General features: G+C 38.5%; 1 protein-coding gene across 1 annotated transcript in view; it reads right to left on the bottom strand.

Annotated features, from left to right (window-relative positions):
- CAMKMT (calmodulin-lysine N-methyltransferase) overlaps window positions 1-18,698 on the bottom strand; it is a 420,005-nt gene that overhangs the window by 36,598 nt on the left and 364,709 nt on the right. The window contains exon 7 of the mRNA XM_052649043.1: window positions 11,817-11,883. Within this exon, the coding sequence (XP_052505003.1) occupies window positions 11,817-11,883 (67 nt within the window). The remainder of the gene's footprint in view (window positions 1-11,816; window positions 11,884-18,698) is intronic.

Here is an 18,698-nt window from a genome sequence, read left to right as displayed (position 1 = left end):
TACAATAATATTTTAAAAAACATACCATTTACAATAGCATATAATATGAAATAGTATTTCAGTAGACAAAGGGGGTATTTTCAACAAATAGTGCTTTAATAATTAGATATCCATATACAAAAACCTTAAATCCATATCTCACATCATATGGATGTGAAATGGGTCAACTTAAAATGGATCAGAAGCCTAAACATTAAACCTAAAATTATAAACCTTGTAGATGAAAATACTAGAGAAAATCTTTGTACCCTTAGCTGAAGAAAAGATTTATTAGATATGACACAAGATGCATGATCCATAAAAGAAAACATTGGTAAGTTAGACTTTATTAAAATTAAAAATTTCTGCGTTTTGAAAGATGCCAGGAGGAGAATGGAAAGACACGCTACAGGCTGGGAGAAAATAGCATATATTTTTGCAAATCATGTATTTGATAAAGAGCTTATATCCAGAACATATAAAGAACTCTGGGTGTGTTAACAATAAGAAAACAAGCAACCCAATTGAAAAAAAAAAATGAGTAAGGCATTTGAATAGATACTTCACCAAATAAGATATATAAGTGGCAAATAAGCACATGAAAAGATACCCAACATCTTTAGTCATTAGGGAAATTCAAATTAAAATCCTAATGAGATTATCACTATATACGTATTAGAAGGGCTATCATTTAAAAGACTGACTACATTGAGAGGTGATGACAATGTGAAAAAATGGAACTCTCTGATACCACTGAGGGGAATATAAAATACAACCACTTTGGAAAACAGTTTGGCACCTTCCTTTAAAAGTTAAATCTATGCCTGTCTAAGATCTAACTGGTCCAGTTCTAGGTATTTATTCTACCTAGAATAATGAAGTGAAAGGATATACCCATACAAAACGCATATCCATCTAACCATACGTGTACCTAAGTGTTCATAACAGGTTTACCTGTAACAGCCCCAGACTGGCAACAACTTAAAGTTCATCAGTGGGTGAAAGGACTAAAAAAAAATTGAGGTATAGCCATACAGTGGGAGAATACTCAGAAATAAAGTGGAAAGAACTATTGATACATGCAACAATACAGGTGATCTCAAAACAGTTTTGCTGACTGAAAGGACATTGAGGGAAAAAGCACATACTGAATGATCTCATTTATTTAAAACTTTAGAAAATATAAACTAATATATAACAAAAGAAAGCAAATCAGTGGTTTCCTGGAAAGGGAGAGAACTTCAAGGGTCAGAAAGGAGGGGGTGATAAGACATGATCAGTATTTCAATTATGGTGATGGTTTCAGGGGTGTATACAAATTTCAAAACTTCTAAAATTATACATACACTTTATTGGATTTCAATTTTACCACAATGAAACAGTTAAAAATTTAAAAAGAAATGCTTTCTGAAAGACAGCAGAGTATATATACATACATATAACTAGGTCCCTTGCCTATATGAGCTTACAATCTAAGGTATAACAATCATAGGTAAAGACATGTAAAGATGGTTTTATCAGTCACCCAAATCATGTCAATGTGTTACTTGTAATTGACATTAAGGTAAAATGTATGTGTCTCCATTTTATTTCATCATAATATCAAATTTTTCTGTTTAAAATGAATTACAAAGAAAAGTACCATTTTATAGATAGAAACATAAAATCAATAATAATTACAGGACACATGCTTTAACAATCTTTGGAGAAGGCGATGGCACCCCACTCCAGTACTCTTGCCTGGAAAATCCCATGGACGGAGGAGCCTGGTGGGCTGCAGTCCATGGAGTCACTAAGAGTCGGACACGACTGAGCGACTTCACTTTCACGCATTGGAGAAGGAAATGGCAACCCACTCCAGTGTTCTTGCCTGGAGAATCCCAGGGACAGGAGAGCCTGGTGGGCTGCCGTCTCTGGAGTCACACAGAGTCGGACACAACTGAAGTGACTTAGTAGCAGCAGCAGCAGCTTTAACAATCTTAATATTTATAAGCATGTCAAACCTGTTGAGTTTCACAGTATAGTACAATAGAAAGAATACTAAACTTCATAGCTCGGAAGCTCGATTTCAAATACTAGCTCCCTCACAAGCCAGTCAGGCTGAGAGATGCTCTGAATATCACTGCCCTCAAATATAAAAAAAGAGAGTAATAGTGGCATTCCATGATGATAATGAATTGAATGAAACAGAGTAATACAAGTGTATTATGAGTGCTCAATAAATATTAGTTTCCCTTCCCTTACTCTTGCACTAACTTGTGTCTTTTCATTCTGGCTTTGAGGTTGGAGTTTCAACCTGAAATGCAGAGCCAAGTCCATTTCTAACAGGACTCTCGCCCTGTGATCTAAAATTCACAGTGAAAAAAATTTCTCAGTAGATGACCTTACTGAGAGCCTGAGATTAGCTGATACCATCTTTTCCCTCTTCTTCATATTCTCCTCTTCTTTATCTTTTCTCTCTCCTCTTGTCACAAAGGAAGTAGGGTCACTCATCCTTTCAAAGAGAATCCACTCCCAACCTGTGTGCAGGATAAAATCACTCCTCCTCTTTCCTCTGAGTGCAGAGGTTTGCAAACCTGGGTGTGTATCAGAATCCTCAGAAAGTCTGTTAAAATACAGATCACTGGGTTTCAATCCCAGAGTTTCTGATTCAGTATGTCTGGGGTGAGACACACTGAGATGCTTGAGAATCTGCATTTCAAACAAATGTCCAAGTGATGCTGAGGCTGCTGGTCTGGGGGCTTTACTTTGAGAAGTACTACTCTAGGTCCTTGTTCCATCCAATGCTGGGCCCCATCACACTCATTTCTTCTTCCTCAGCTGTTGTGCCATGCCTGCCAACATGCCCACCCCTCCCAGCAACTCTGCTTCCCTCTAGTCCACATCCATCAACATTTTGCAGGAATAGCCTACTCTCATTACTTCACCTGCCCTGGCAAGACGACCTTTCTCACCACAGTCACTGGAACTGCTCTGCAATTTGCTTGACCTCCAGCAATCTCCAGCAGCTGACACTGCTGATCACCCTCTCCACTGAAATTAACAACACAAGTTGTACTAGTCATAATAACAGAATCAGAGATATTTGAAATGGAAAATATAATTAGTAAAACTATCACTGTGTTTTTCATTCTGAAATCTCAAAACAGTTTACCAGTCCTCCTTAACCAGTGTAGAATTCACTGGTCACCAACATAGGGGGTTCCTGATTGCGTGCTCAGTTGCTTCAGTTGTATCTGACTCTTTGCGACCCTGGGGACTGTGGCCCACCAGGCTCCTCTGTTTATGGGGTTTCCCAGGCAAGAATACTGGAGGAGGTTGCCATTTCCTCTTTAAAGGGATCTTTCTGACCCAGGGATGGGACCTTTTTGCATCTCCTGCATTGGCAGGCAAGTTCTTTTACACTAGAGCCACCTGGGAAGCCCAATAGGGGGTTCAAACGTTAGGCAAATCTTCTGGACTCTGAAGGAAGGTTTTTGTCCATTTAATTGCAAACAAAAACACAGAACAAGAGGATGGGATCAGCTTTAAAGTCAGTCTAGAAACATAGGAGTGATAGCCTGGAGCAGCAGGTCTCAAATTTCAGTATCAGAATCATCTGTAGAGCTACAGTGATTTAAGAAAAACAATCTGATTATCTCTATACATGCTGAAACGGCATCAGCTAAAGCACCATATGGACTTATGACAAAATCTTTTAAAAACAGGAATCAATAGAAAATTCCTTACGAAGATAAAAATATCATTTCTTTTTCAACTCATAGGCTAATGCACATTTAATGGTGAAACACTAGAGGATTCCCAACAAAGTTAGACTCAAACGTATTTAATATCATTTTGGGATTTTTTTTTAATCCAATAAAATTATACAAGAGAAGAAAAAAAGATACAAGAATCAGAAAGAAGTAAAAAGTCTCATCATTTGCAAATGATGTGATTGTTTATTTGGAAAATTCAAGAGACTAGGTTGACAAGGTATTAGAAGTAATAACTCATTGAACTGACTAAACATTTGCTAGACAAAATCCTATAGCTTTCTTTATATACACACATACAAATAAAATAATAGTTAGAAAATAATGAAAGAGCTCATTTATAAAAGAAACAGAAAAAGGTTTCTAAAAATAAATTTAGAAATGAAACATTTTAAATGCTAGTGAAACACCTAAAAAAGCTTAAAAAGAAAACTACTTGTTCTTGAATGGAAGATTCAGTCATAAGACAGCATCTTAGTAAATTAATTTATATCTATTTTTTCAGTCAAAATGAAAATACCACTGTAATACAAATACCAACATGATTTTAGAATATTCTAGGAAGAAAGAATGATGGCAAGAGACTAGTTTTTATAGATATGAAAATATATTACAAACTTTAGTAATTTACACAGTTTGATAAGGCTGTATGAATAGACAAAGTCCACTTCCGAAAATTTGCTCTGTAGATATTTGTTGTTGCTCAGTCGCTCTGTTTTGTCCAACTCTTTGCAACCCCATGGACTGCAGCACGTCAGGCTTCCCTGCCCTTCACCATGTCCTGGAGTTTGCTTAAACTCTTGTCCATTGAGTCAGTGATGCCATTTAACCACCTCATCCTCCGTTGTCCCCTTCTCCTCCCACCTTCAATCTTTCCCAGCATTAGGGTCTTTTCTAATGAGTTGGCTCTTTGCATCAGGTGGCCAAATTATTGGAGTCTCAGCCTCAGCATCAGTTCTTCCAATTAATATTCAGGGTTGATTTCCTTTAGGATTGACTGTCCTTGTATTCCAAAGGACTCTCAAGAGTCTTCTCAAACACCAGAGTTCAAAAACATCAATCTTTGGCGCTCAGCCTTCTTTATAGTCCAACTCTCACATCTATACATGACTACTGGAAAAACTATAGCTTTAACTATATGGATCTTTGTCAGCAAAGTAATGTCTCTGCTTTTTAATATGCCATCTAGGTTTGTCATAACATTTCTTCCAAGGAGCAAGCATCTTTTAACTTCAAGGCTGCAGTCACCATCCACAGTAATTTTGGAACCCAAGAAAATAAAGTCTGTCACTGTTTCCATTGTTTCCCCATTTATTTGCTATGAAGTGATGGGACCGATGCCATGATCTTGGTTTTTTTAATGTTGAGTTTTAAGCCAGCTTTTTCACTCTCCTCTTTCACCTTCATCAAGAGGCTCTTTAGTTCCTCTTCTCTTTCTGCCATTAGGGTGTTTCATTTGAGAGTGTTTCATTTTCATTTCATGAGTAACTGAAAAAAAAAAAAACACGATGGAACAAAATATCCTAATACTGATTGCCTCATTTTAAACCAATTGAGCACACAGAAAAATGAGGTTCAGGGAGCTTTGGCTTAATAGCAGGGATATGAAAAAAGTGCTTTCTGAAGCTGTGGAGTGTGACACTGCTGTACACATACACACACATGGCCTTTTCCAGCTTTCCCAAGAATAAGTCAACAAATCTGAGATTTGTGACCCTGACTCAAATACCATCTGCATATCTGAAGTTAATATTTCTCCCGGCAATCTTGATTCCAGCTTGTGTGTCATCTAGCCCAGCATTTCACATGATGTACTCTGCACAGAAGTTAAATAAGCAGGGTGACAATACACAGTCTTCACACACTCCTTTCCCAATTTGCAACCAGTCTATTGTTCCATGTCTGGTTCTAACTGTTGTTTCTTGACCTGGATACAGGTTTCTCAAGAGGCAGGTAAGGTGGTCTCATATTTCCATCTCTTGAAGAACTGTCCACAGTTTATTGTGATCCACACAGTCAAAGGATTTGGCATAGTCAATAAAACAGAAGTAGATGGTTTTCTGGAACTTTCTTGCTTTTTCAATGATCCAATGAAGCCTTTCCCTTCTCCAGCCCACAAAAGTCTCAAATACACACAAAAAAGCCCACAAAAAGGAGAGCTAACTCTATCAAAATATCAAAACTAGGTAACATTCACTCTGTGGGAGCTTATTTGTTCAGTACAAAAGGGATATGAGCCCTTCTATAATGTGTTAAGCAAATAAAATGTGTTAGTAATAGGAACTACACTTAGTACTTTCATTTTCTCATATCCAAGATAGCAACAGATGGAAACAGGACTGTGCCACCTCTATAAATCTCAGCAGTTCTTGAGATTCTGTTACTGTAATTCTAGTAAAACTCACTAACAGGTACGTTTTATCAGAAAATTTCTTAAGAGAGCCTTCAGCTTCCTTATCTCAGTTACCTTCTTCTAACCGTCCTCTTCAACCTCACAAAGGACAGATAAATGCCTACTCACAATGTCAGTTTGTCTACAGATGCTGCGTGTGCACGCCCGAGAAGAAGCCTACCCTGAAATGAAAGTCAGCTATCTGATATATAAACGATGTCTCAATCTCTAGAGTTTGACTCTCTTCTACTAAAAATTGCTTGGTTCCATAAGCTTTACAGATTCATGTCTTACGCTGCTTTTCATTTATCATGTCATTTATTTTATCTTTCAAAGTGTGCTCCAAATACAAACTTTAAAACCTTTCACGTAATAGGGATAAAGTGTACTAATTGCTTCAGGGAATATAAAAACATATAAAGCAGAGTCCTTGCCTTTAAGTTCTTCCCAGAATGTGAACTCCAAGAAGGCATGGACTTTCTCAGTTTCATTCATCACTACATCTCTAGCAACTGAGAACAGTAGTTGACATAGAGAAGGTGATCAAAATAATTACTCAAAAAATGAATGAAATAATGTACATGAAAATAGACAACACACTTTGGATAATGAGAGAATATGCCATGTTTGGCCACCTGATGCGAAGAGCTGACTCATTTGAAAAGACCCTGATGCTGGGAAAGAATGAAGGCAGGAGGAGAAGGGGACGACAAAGGATGAGATGCTTGGATAGCATCACCGACTCAATGGACATGAGTTTGAGTAAGCTCCGGGAGTTGGTGATGGACAGGGAGGCCTGGCGTGCTGCAGTCCATGGGGTTGCAAAGAGGTGGACATGACTGAACGACTGAACTGATGCCATGTTTTCTGGGGGACGATTCTAAGGCCAATAGAAGTTAAAAGAAGGCAAAGGTTAGGGCAAGCTGACGTAGTCTGAGAAAGCAGGGGAAATGGTAATTAAGTTGTGATGCCATGGACTGTAGCCCGCCAGGCTCCTCTGTCCATGGAATTCTCCAGGCAAGAATACTGGAGTGGATAGCCACCCATTCCCTTCTCCAGGGGATCTTCCCGACCCAGGGATAGAACTTGGGTCTCCTGCACTACAGGTGGATTCTTTACCAACTGAGCCACCAGGGAAGCCCAGAAGAAAGGATTTAGATGGATAAGGAAAAGGGGAACAAGACTGGCAAAGACTAGAGATGAGGCAAACCAAATGTGCTAGAGGAGAGTGAGGAGGTTTGGGTGACCCAAGGAGAGTACGTATGTTGGGCAACAGTGAAAGCTACATTAAATGAAGAGAGTGAGGAAAGTGAGAGAAGACTGCAGAAGGCCTGGAAAAGGCAGCAATTTCATCCCACTTGGTTGGAATTTATATTCTTAAAGCATTTTTCACATCCTCAATTTAAACTCTAAAGCAAAATGAACCTCGAGAAGATTTAGATCTTAAAAAGTAGCAGGGCAAACCTAGATGTCCATCAGCAGATGAATGGATAAGAAAGCTGTGGTACATATACACAATGGAGTATTACTCAGCCGTTAAAAAGAATACATTTGAATCAGTTCTGATGAGATGGATGAAACTGGAGCCAATTATACAGAGTGAAGTAAGCCAGAAAGAAAAACACCAATACAGTATACTAACACATATATATGGAATTTAGAAAGATGGCAATGACGACCCTGTATGCAAGACAGCAAAAAAGACACAGATGTGTATAGCAGACTTTTGGACTCAGAGGGAGAGGGAGAGGGTGGGATGATTTGGGAGAATGGCATTGTAACATGTATACTATCATGTAAGAATCGAATCGCCAGTCTATGTCCGACGCAGGATACAGCATGCTTGGGGCTGGTGCAGGGTGATGACCCAGAGAGATGTTATGGGGAGGGAGGTGGGAGGGGGGTTCATGTTTGGGAGTGCATGTACACCCATGGTGGATTCATGTCAATGTATGGCAAAACCAATACGGTAAAGTAAAATAAAGTAAAAAAAAAAAAAAAGTAGCAGGGCAATGGAGCCAATAGCCAATCCTGGGGGCCCACATAAAGGTAAAATTTGGGTTATAAAAGTCTTAAAAGTTATGAATTCCACAGTTTACTAAAATTAATGGTTTATCAAAGAATAATAAAAAAGTCACAGGTCTAAATTCACTAGCAATTTTCACACAAAGATAAACTCTCTTCTTAAGTAGAAAGTTACTTTTAATATCACAGCAGGGTATATTTAATCAATTTTTTAAAATATTGTAACTGTTCATTACTATTAACTGGAGAATGACGCCATTCACTAATTCTGGAACACCTAGAAATATGCAGACATCAGAAGTTCTGAATAGTTCTTTATTAGACAGTCACAGTTTTGAAGACAGCTTCAGATAAACCTAACAATTGAGAAGCTGTAAATATCCTTGCTCTTTCACCAAACTCTAGCTATATTTAGTGGCATGACTTTCTTTGCTCATGAGTTATTTGCTATAACTTTGTATTTATGTTCTCACAGGCAGAATACTTTGGGCATATTAGTTAAATTGATAGATGGCTGCATGGATGGACCAGTGACTGAATCACCAAATGACTATATTCAGATCTTTGAGAGGCAATGGCTATATCCTTCACAAACGTGCATCCTAGATCTTTTAGCCAGGCCTAAAGCTTCCAGGCTTTTGCAAACGCATCTTTCCAACTGAGTGATCACACTTGTGAGCGACAGTCACACTTGCATTAAAATGGAACAGAGGGAGTAAGAGTTTGGAAGGCAAGAGCATTATTCTAGGCAAGGCTACTGGTGGCTATGACAGCAGGAGTAGCTTTACTGTCAAGCTAATGATGCCTAAACATTGAGACCCACCCCCTCCTCACACAGGTCCCTCCCCAGGCCCACAGGAGCCCTAGTGATGCGTTCACATGATCGTTACTTCTATACAATTTGCCAAAATAAGGTTTAATAGAATTCATCCTCCCAAAGAGGACCCTCAATGTAAGTTTTGGGCCACACCCCACCTGAGTCTGCCCTGTAGGAAGAGGCTGGTCACAGGAGGAATGCTGGTTCCTGAGACAATTGGCAGGGCAGGGGGAACAGAAGCTTGGGGTGCCTGTCAAATTTCTGGGTCGCTTTATTGTTCTTTTTTTAAAAACACCAGTTCCTAGGTTCACGGTTCTCATATCACGATTTTCCTTTCTGCTTTTACATCTTCCTTGCAAATGAAGTCACAGGAGACATTCAGCTGTTACAAACTTCATGTCAAGCTTTGAAGTGCTTTTTAATAGCAGAAATATTTGGCTCACGTGTGGGCTTTATAGCTATGGTAAATACCTCTTAGCTATCTGTCGCTACTGTTATTCCACACCTCCAATTTGGAGAAGAAATTCTGCATATGCATTGAGGCACTAAAAAAGAATATTGAACTATATCTTAGCTCTTTTGTGAATGATTTCCTTTTATTTCATCTCACGTGGAGCTAACGCTTTCATCATATTGTACTGGTTATGGGTGGGAAAGCAGTGGATACAGGGGGACGCTGATTATTGCATCATTGGTTGGCAGTTTCCTCTTAGCTTCTTGAAGGTTAAGTGGCCAAGTAGCTCCTTAATATGAGACCAAGGCATTTCAAAGACTGACTAATTCACCTGCTTTCTGGCAAAGCGCTTTCGCAGACTTTGGACAAAATCCTTACAGTGGTTTAAAAGAGAAGAAACTGACCACAATGAATACGAAATAAAGGCAGAAAAAAAATCTCCTCTTCTTGGATGTCCCTGTATGACTACTGACATATAGACTATACGTCCAAGTACATCTCAGAATCATATAGTAGAAATAGTATTTTTGAAAACACCAAACAGAAACAAAGGCATTTTAGATATAACCTGTGTTGAACAATAACATTTTGCTTCTTTATGTAACTTCATTATTTTATGAAGGGATATAGAAAATACTACTGTACTCCATAAGTTAAACACTTGACATTTTTATTCCACCAAAATGCAACATTTTAGAATTCTAGATATGTTTATTAATTAGTGATTATTAACACCCAGTAAACAACATTATGTCTTGTAAAAACACAATCTCTCTTCACAGCATGATGCTGAAATCTATTATTCCCTGATTCCATATGCTGAAATACACTCAAATGGTCACAAATGACCTTAAGCATTAAATAAATGTAAATGAGGACAACACAGAAAATGTGCTTTTGATTGATAACTAAAAGACCAGGTTGAAAATCACGTCCAAAAATGAAGTCCTCCACAGAAGGGTATGGCAGTCTGCACTGTGAAATAAAAGCTGTCCTAAGAATGAAGAGTACCCAAGTAACAGAGTGCTGTTTTTCTGAACCTACTGGAAACAGAACTGGTTGTTCATTTATTTGAGAAACACAGAGCATACTACCCCCATGCCATCGACCTACTGTGAACATTCTAATACCACATTTAAAAAAATATATATAGACACATTATACTCACCAGCTAATATAAGAGAAAAAAAAGTTATTGCTACTCCATACCCTCAATCCTATATGTTTTACACTTTAGTTTTTAAGCATTGTTGCTGTTCACCTGGGCTTCCTAATGCCTCAGTGGTAAAGAATCTACTTGCCCAGACAGGAGACATGGGTTCATTCCTTTGGCTGGGAAGATCCCCTGGAGGAGGAAATGGCAACCCTAGTATTAGCACTCTAGTATTGTTTGAGAAATCCCATGGAAAGAGGAATCTGGTGGGCTCCCAGTCCATGGGGTCGCAAACAAGTCAGACACCACTTAGCAACTACATAGCAGCAGCAGCTGTTCACCCACCTTTTCTTTTTCCCCCAAGCTAAGTAGAGTGGGGGATGGGAAAGCATCCTCAAACAGAAAACTCAAAATGTCAAAGAATGACGAATTAGCAGTAATTAAAGAATTACTTCAAACTTAGACTGTTCTCCCAATAATGTCTGTGGTTAAACATGTAAAAGAAAAATGCACAGATACAGATATTTCTTGGGAAAACTACTAAATGGATATTCATTACTTGAGGGCAAAATTAAAATGTAGCATCATAGAAGCGTTGCTTTGGTTGAGCATAAGCATTTCTCCTAGTTTTGGTAAGAAGCAGAAACTTCTGTTTAGGGAATGAATACCTAGACCAGTTTCAAACCATAAAATAGAACAAGGTTTCTCAGTCTTGGTTTTATTGATATTTTGAGCCAGAGAGTTCTTTGTTGGGGGTGGTAGTGGGATGTCTTGAGCATTGTAGGATACTTAGCAGCATCTCTGGCCTCCTTCCACTAGATTCCAGTAGCAACTGTCTTATCCCAGTTATAACAGTAAAAAAGTCCCCAGGGGGAAAACTGCCTCCCCCCGCCACCATCCCCCTCAGGTTCAGCACCAGTGAAACAGACCCATTCACAAGGAGGTCCTAGGCTGGGCTTCTCCCAACCTCATAGTGTACTCTCTTAATCCTTAAATCATTCTCAACACAGTGTTTAACATAGCTATCTTTAATCTTCTCATCTATTATTTGTAGATAATGAAAATGCCTGCCTGTTTCATTACAGATTGTGAGCATTAAATAAGATACTTTTAAAGTGCTTAAGACAGCACCTGACCCACAGCAAGTGCTTAATAAATGTTATTATTAGTTTTAATAATCACCCATAGTACTGAGAAAAGTGGTTTTAACCACAGTGTTTCAAGGCAAAGAGGTATCTTACCGGCTTGATATGTTCCCAGTCTTAAACACACCAGCCTTCTGATTCCTTGCGATGATGTCTCTCACATCTACAGGACACAGTTAAGAAAGCTTCTGCAGTGACTGCCAACCAATTCCCCCCAGTCATACATGGGATCAGCTGGGTGAAAACAGCGTGTAGTGTGTGAGGCAAGAGGAGACAGGTCTAGCACTGACTGTGCAACCAAATGCTGACTTTCCTGCCACAGGCAAGCTCTTTTAATTCCCTGGACTGTAGCTTTATCACCTGTGAAACAGACATTCAGGGAGCACATTGACAAGGCCCAGCGTGATAGGTACTGCTCAAGGGAGATGACTGTACCATAGGTGCTAGGCCCTGATTGCTTTAAAGAGCTGGAAGCCCCATGGGAAGCCTCTTTCAGTCAGTGAAGACAGCAATGGCAGTTTTCTGAGACTCTCCAAGTTGAAGCATTTTCAATCTCTTGAAGAAATGCCAGTAGTGAAAGACTTGGGAGGAGGAAAGTGAAAAGAGAAAGATGGAGAAAAGCTTGGAGAATCTTTGAGCGAAAACTCATTACCAGGACTTCTCTGAAGTCCAGTGGATAAGACTTTACCTTCCAATGCAGGGGGTATGGGTTCAATCCCTGAGTGGAAAGCTAAGATACTACACGCCTTGTGGTCAAAACAACCCAAAAACATAAAACAGAAGCGATATTGTAACAAATTTAATAAAGACTAAAAATGGTCCACATAAAAAAAAATTTTTTTTAATATAATTACTGAAGAAGAAAGTCAATTCAGTGAAAGGCCCTTCGGAGAATTATCTTTATAGACTTACAGTTGGGCCATTGGCCATCTGCTGGCATGTAAGAACTTGCACAGAAAGAGCCATACTTATTGAAGCCATGTTTTGAGGCGCTGGTCCATTACATCACACAGTGCCATCTTCATGGAGAAATCATGTCAGGTTTTACCACTGGGAAAAATTGGCCTTCAGATCAACTAGTTTTGCTTCAACTTCTGGACACTAAAAATCTTATAACTGCTCCTCTTTCTCTCTTTGCTCTGGTCAAATGGATGATCTAAGCTGCACAACCACAGGGCTCCTCCCTTGGCTTATCTTTTTGTACTGGTCCTCTTCCTGCCTTGATGATGTGTGCTTGGCTTTCTACTGTCTAACTGCCCTTGCTTTCTCATTTATTTTCTGTGGTATAGTCTATGTGTCCCTGTGTTGTTGTTTTTCAGTTCCTCAGTCATTTCTGACTCTCTGTGACCCCATGGACTGTAGCACACCAGGCTCCTCTGTCTTTCACTGTCTCCTGGAATTTGCTCAAATTCATGTCCATTGAGTCTGTGATGCCCCTGATAGAAGCCTCCAAATCCCTATTTTGGAATAAGGCAAGGTTTAAATAAACAAGAAATAAAAAAATTCCAGTGAAGGCTGCAAGCTGAACTAAACTGTGCCCATGGGGAGGGCACCTAGCAGACAAGCGACGTTCCCCTATTGCTCAGAAAAACAGAGCTCCTGAACGCTTGAAGCAAGCACTGGCCAAGATCTCCCTGCAAGAACAGAGCCACAGGACATTTTAACCTAAATCTCTGCTTGAAACACCAGGCACACCCATTTCTTCTCTGAGTGAATAAGCAGGTACTGTGATAGCGGGAGTGGGTAGGAAAAATCAATTAGGTCTCCTAATGAAGGGCTTTGTTGAGGTTTACAAAAGTGCTATAAAGCAGACATTTTTTTTTCTTGAACTTTCCTGTATGCAAATTAAATACCGTTAAATTACATTCATTAAAAAAATAAAAGAGACTAATTTGCCTACTTGTTTTGATTAACTAAAATGACACATCGGCCTACAGTTTTGTCTATTTCAGGAAGAAAGTATTTCAGGAAAGTCTTCTAAATGAAATGTCTTGTAGAAAAGGACAGCTGACATCTTTATTCTGAGAACTAAATTAGTAAAGAGCCAACTGACAACTGGCTTTGATTAAGCTCCCCCACATGATGGCCACACCCTTCTTGGCGTTTCCATGACATCCAAACCACACGCTGTAATGTGCCCGGCACACCTGTAGCGTCGTATGAGTACATGACCAATCTATCAAGCAAAACATATTATTTTGTTAGTGGAGGTATACTTTTTTATGAAATAGTCACAGGGAAGTTAAATTATATAACTCGGAAAACCTATTAATACTTTTTAGTAAACATCTTAACACTATATACTTTTATACAATTTATAAGCCTGTGATTCCAGGTGGTCAGGCTGAAGCAAGCACATGTATTTATATTCTAGAAGCAATTTTTAATGAAAAAATTCACAGCAGTATTTAGGCTGCTTTATTTTTAGAACTGAGAGGGAAATATATTTTGTGGGTTAGGAGGTGTTTTTTATATTAAAACAAGTACCAAGAGGGGAAAAAATGGCAATCATGTACTAAAATATTGCCTTAAAAGATATATCCTGATATTCTGTGCTCCACCTTTTAGTTTAGGTCAGGTTTTCAGGGGTTCCTCTGGTTGGCGCTATGTCCAATCATAGATTTTATCATTCTTCTGTGTCATTTCAGGGTAATAAAGGAAATTCAATCAAATCGAGTCAATCTGTCCAGGACAGTGTTCAACAGCATGGACCAAATCCTATTCTCTGAATGCACCCACCTTCTGGAAGACTTCAGTGGGAGGTGCTGGGTGCAAAGAAAGTCTTAATGTGATTTCTGATTAAATAGATAAAAAGCAATCGGCTTCAATCTCCTCATCTGGGCAAGTGGACTTCTTGAGATACAGGATATACGCTTGTGGCTAAAACAAACCAGGATTCTATAACTAGATTTCTCTTCAAACAAAGCATAGTTTAAGAGTGGGGCTCCATCTTAATTTTGCTTTATTTGATTTTTATCCTTAAATGTATATATATATGTATAATAATAGTTATTTGAAAAATTATATATATGTTATCTACTAATTAGTTAAGCTAATTATATATAAATCTTGTTTAAAATATTAGCCTCCTCCTACAAATAGTGATTATTATATTTATCAGTAGCTGATACACATTTTGAGAACTGGCATTGTGTACGTATTTTTATAATAATAACACTGTGCTTCACAAACCATTATTTTCTTGGTTTCTGCTACCTTTAGTTTCGTTGCATGTCAAAGATGAGGGTAGGAAGCTATGAAATTATAAAATAAATCCTGTTCATTTTGATCTCTGGAAGATTTAAAAAATGCTTGATGTGGCAATATTTGCTAATTTAAAGGCTGCAAAATATTCTTGAAGGTGCTTATTACTCATGAATTGAGAGTACTATCTAGAGGTGCTTTGAACTCTGTTAGCAATATCAACTGTTAGGTTTATAGATGAGAAGTCTTCACTTCTAGTGCAAGATGATACGAAATCCTTCTAGTTTTCGGTGAAACAGAACAGTTTAATGAGCGTGACAGGGAAGCTATGAAGTCAAATGATGCTCACTTCCAGTGCTCATTCTGACACTTAGTAACTATGTGAATTTGGGTAAAATAACTTCTCTGAGCTCCATCTCCGGAATAGGAATAATGCACCCATTTTTTAGGCTCATTGGAATACCACATAGTGGGTGCCTAACACATAGCAGGCGCCTAAATCATGTCAATTCATTATCTTTTTCAATAAGTAAGGCAAAATCTCTGGAGGGAAGAGAGGCTGAGGAGGGTAACTAGAGTGAGGCTTGGCAGGTAGGCTTTATTTTCTTTCTCTGTTGCTCAAAACTAATTATATGAACATTTTAATTGTAGGATTTAAATAACTGGAAGGAATCAAAGAACTTCTGCCCTGTAGATTTGCAGTGTCTTTCTGGTGTATAAATGTTCTCTAGCCAAAGTATACTCTGTTCCTCCAAGAACAGGACTTGGTCTGTCTTGTTCACTGCTGTATCTTTAGCACTTGAAATGTCATGCAGTTAATAATGGCTTAATTCATTTAGTTAATTAACTAGCTTCATTTGTTAGTTACTTTCAATTTAATTTTCAAAGCTATTTGTTGAGCTCCTACCCAATGTGAGGCACACAGAGTGCACTTTGGACCTATCTAGTATACAGAAGAAGAGCTGACCCTGATATTGGAGGAAGGGGCCTGGGCCCAGGATGATAGGCTGGATGGTTCCTCAACCATCCACACGCTGCACAGTCCACACAAAGCCTAATTTATTAATTATTCAAGTCAGGGAGTCTGTTAAATAAAATAATATTGTAAGCCAAGGGTATCTCCTTTAAAATGCACGGAAGATTTATTCACTTTTGGAGAATTCCTAAGCTCAAGATCATGATCTAGACTGTGCATACTGTGGGGATAAGATGCTTGGGTTAGGAGCATGAGGCAGAATTATCAAGCATTGCCATAGTTTGCAGATAACCTGCTTGATGTTCACTAAGGATGTGTCAAGGCAGGGTCCTTTTGTTGGGCAAATTAGTGAGTGTACCAGAGAGGGTTGCTCATCTGAGGTGTTGTACTTCTGTTCATTATAATTCGGAAAGGTCTTAGCATCAATAATAACTCAGTATACCACTCCTCTTCCCTATTCTTATGTCATTGTCAAACCAGCTACAGACTTTATTGAGTAATTATCTTGCGGCACTTGGAGGTTTCTTTATTACACTAAAAAGGCTGTGCCAAAGGAAAGAGAACACAGTTCATATGATTTCAGGATAAATTTGAAAACTGGATGAACCAAATGATCTCATTTCCAATTTAGCCTTTGTTTTCCCGTTTGGGTACAGATAAGATGGCATCTGAAGGGAGAGGCAGCTCTCAGGAAGGCTATGGGTTAGACCTAGTAATGCAGTTTAAGGATCAAGGAGAACCTCAGGGACATCTAACGATGAGTCTGAGAAAATATTTAGGACTTATGACATTCTCTTATCCCTCAAGTCTTAAATCTCTTTTCAGTTATCTCCGCTTATAAATTTCAAATCCACATCTAGCTTTCCAGGTTCAAGAGAACTCTAGAAGACATAGCCAAATCCATTTGATATGTTTTAAGGAGACAGTAAATAAGCTTACAACTGGTTGATATGCTTCTATGATATAAAGATTCAGAATGTCTCCATTCATTGCTTCATGTATTAAAAAATAGAAATAACAGATGATAAATAAGAAATATCAGAAAACGCTCTTTTTTTAAGGTTAAAAATCAGAATCTTAGAAGCTTAAGAGACTAGGAAGTAAGGTTCAGTTGGATTCATTCAATTCAGATCCAAGGAAAACAAGAATAATTTTTTAAATAATGAGAATAATATACAGGCCAATACTCAGATGTGATGTGCGATTGCCAGGTCGATTTTCAATTACATTTCACTGATGTAGTCATTTGTTTCTTAATGTGCTCATCTTGCCCATTAAGAATAATTAGCAGCTTTGCTTAGAGATTTTCTGGCTTCTGGCAATGTTTCTCCCTCTTTTTTTGTTGACATCCACTTTTACTTTTTAGAAAGTAATTTTTGGATAATATCCTACAACTGCTATATAATTTAGGCTTCCTAAAATTTTAAAGGAAAGATGTAAACAGTAATTTTTAAATGAGTTTGCTTCAATCTATATGCATCAACAGTATGTGATTCAGTGAATTTGTTTTTCTCATAGAAAGTGGGCACATAAATAGAAAAAAAAACTTCATTCACATTAACCTCACTCAGTAAAACAGCTTACCATGAACGCCAGTTGTAAGCTCTGTTAGTAAATCAAGAATAACATTAGTATTAAAAGCAGGAAAAACATGTTGCCAAATTTTAAGGCTTTAGGCATGCTTTTTTCTCTTAATTAAAAAAAAATTAGATCTGGTTACAACAGAAAAAGGCACACAAACATAGAACAACATGATAAAAACTGAACTCTGCCAGGAAAGTCCTAAGAGATGAAATAAAACACGCTACCAGTTTTGGTCTGCATGCTGAAAGGACCTACTTTATCTACATTGTAAAGTTCTTCCCCTCCTGCCCTTTGGCACCCTGCTATATTAAACCCATTGTAAAACCCAGCACAATAAAGCACTCTCAGGGCTGAGCTTCTGAGGACCAAATGTTAAAAATCCATTTTCTTGGGAGGGGGCTGTACCAATCATTTCTTTGAAAGGCCGGCAGAGTGAATACAGAATTGAGATTTCCTCTCTGATTTCAAGAGCTGGCATGGCATCTTTGCTGTTTAAAGCAAAGGTGCATTAATTAATGACAATAGCATGGCTTCCCTTCTTTGGAAGCTCTGTAGTTTAGCTCAACAGTAATTTTAGTACAATTAAATTTACATAATGACCACAGATGCTTCCCATAGTTTGATAAAAGTTCTAATCGGTTTCCAATGCTATTGAATAAGACACCTGCTGATTGGAGAAAAACCTCAGGTTGCTGGGCCCAATCTGGAAGTTTCTGTGGTTAAAATGACCTCCTCTTCCCCAATAATCCTGCATTTTCTCCCCCCAAAAAACATCCACTGGGGCTGAGCCAGCATACCTGACTTCCTGTTGCTTTCTGTGTTCCCTGACATATGGAGGAGGAGCAGGGTGAAATGATACAGTGCAGGGAAGAACTCAGAATAAAGCAGAGTGAATGAAGCAACATCGCTCATCTTCAGGAATATTTTGGGAAACTTGCGACAGTCTGAAGATCATGATTAAAATCCTGCATTTTAAAAAAGGAAGCACCTTTTGTGATCTCTTTCCCTTGTGTGAAAGGCCAAGATTGTGATTGGCTGTTTTCCCTTCCTGGTTTTTTTTTTTTTTTAAGTCTGCCAGGCAATTAGCTGGGTGGGGCTCTGTAGAGCACACAAGTGCGGCTGAACAATATTAGCTTCTGTGCTTCTGGTACCTCCTTCCTCCTGTGTGAGGAGGCTGATAGAGCGGCTGCAAATTTTATTTTCAAAAAATCATA

Source organism: Budorcas taxicolor, chromosome 11, assembly GCF_023091745.1.
Source record: "Budorcas taxicolor isolate Tak-1 chromosome 11, Takin1.1, whole genome shotgun sequence".
NCBI lineage: Eukaryota > Metazoa > Chordata > Mammalia > Artiodactyla > Bovidae > Budorcas > Budorcas taxicolor.
This window is presented reverse-complemented; position numbering and strand designations above follow the sequence as displayed.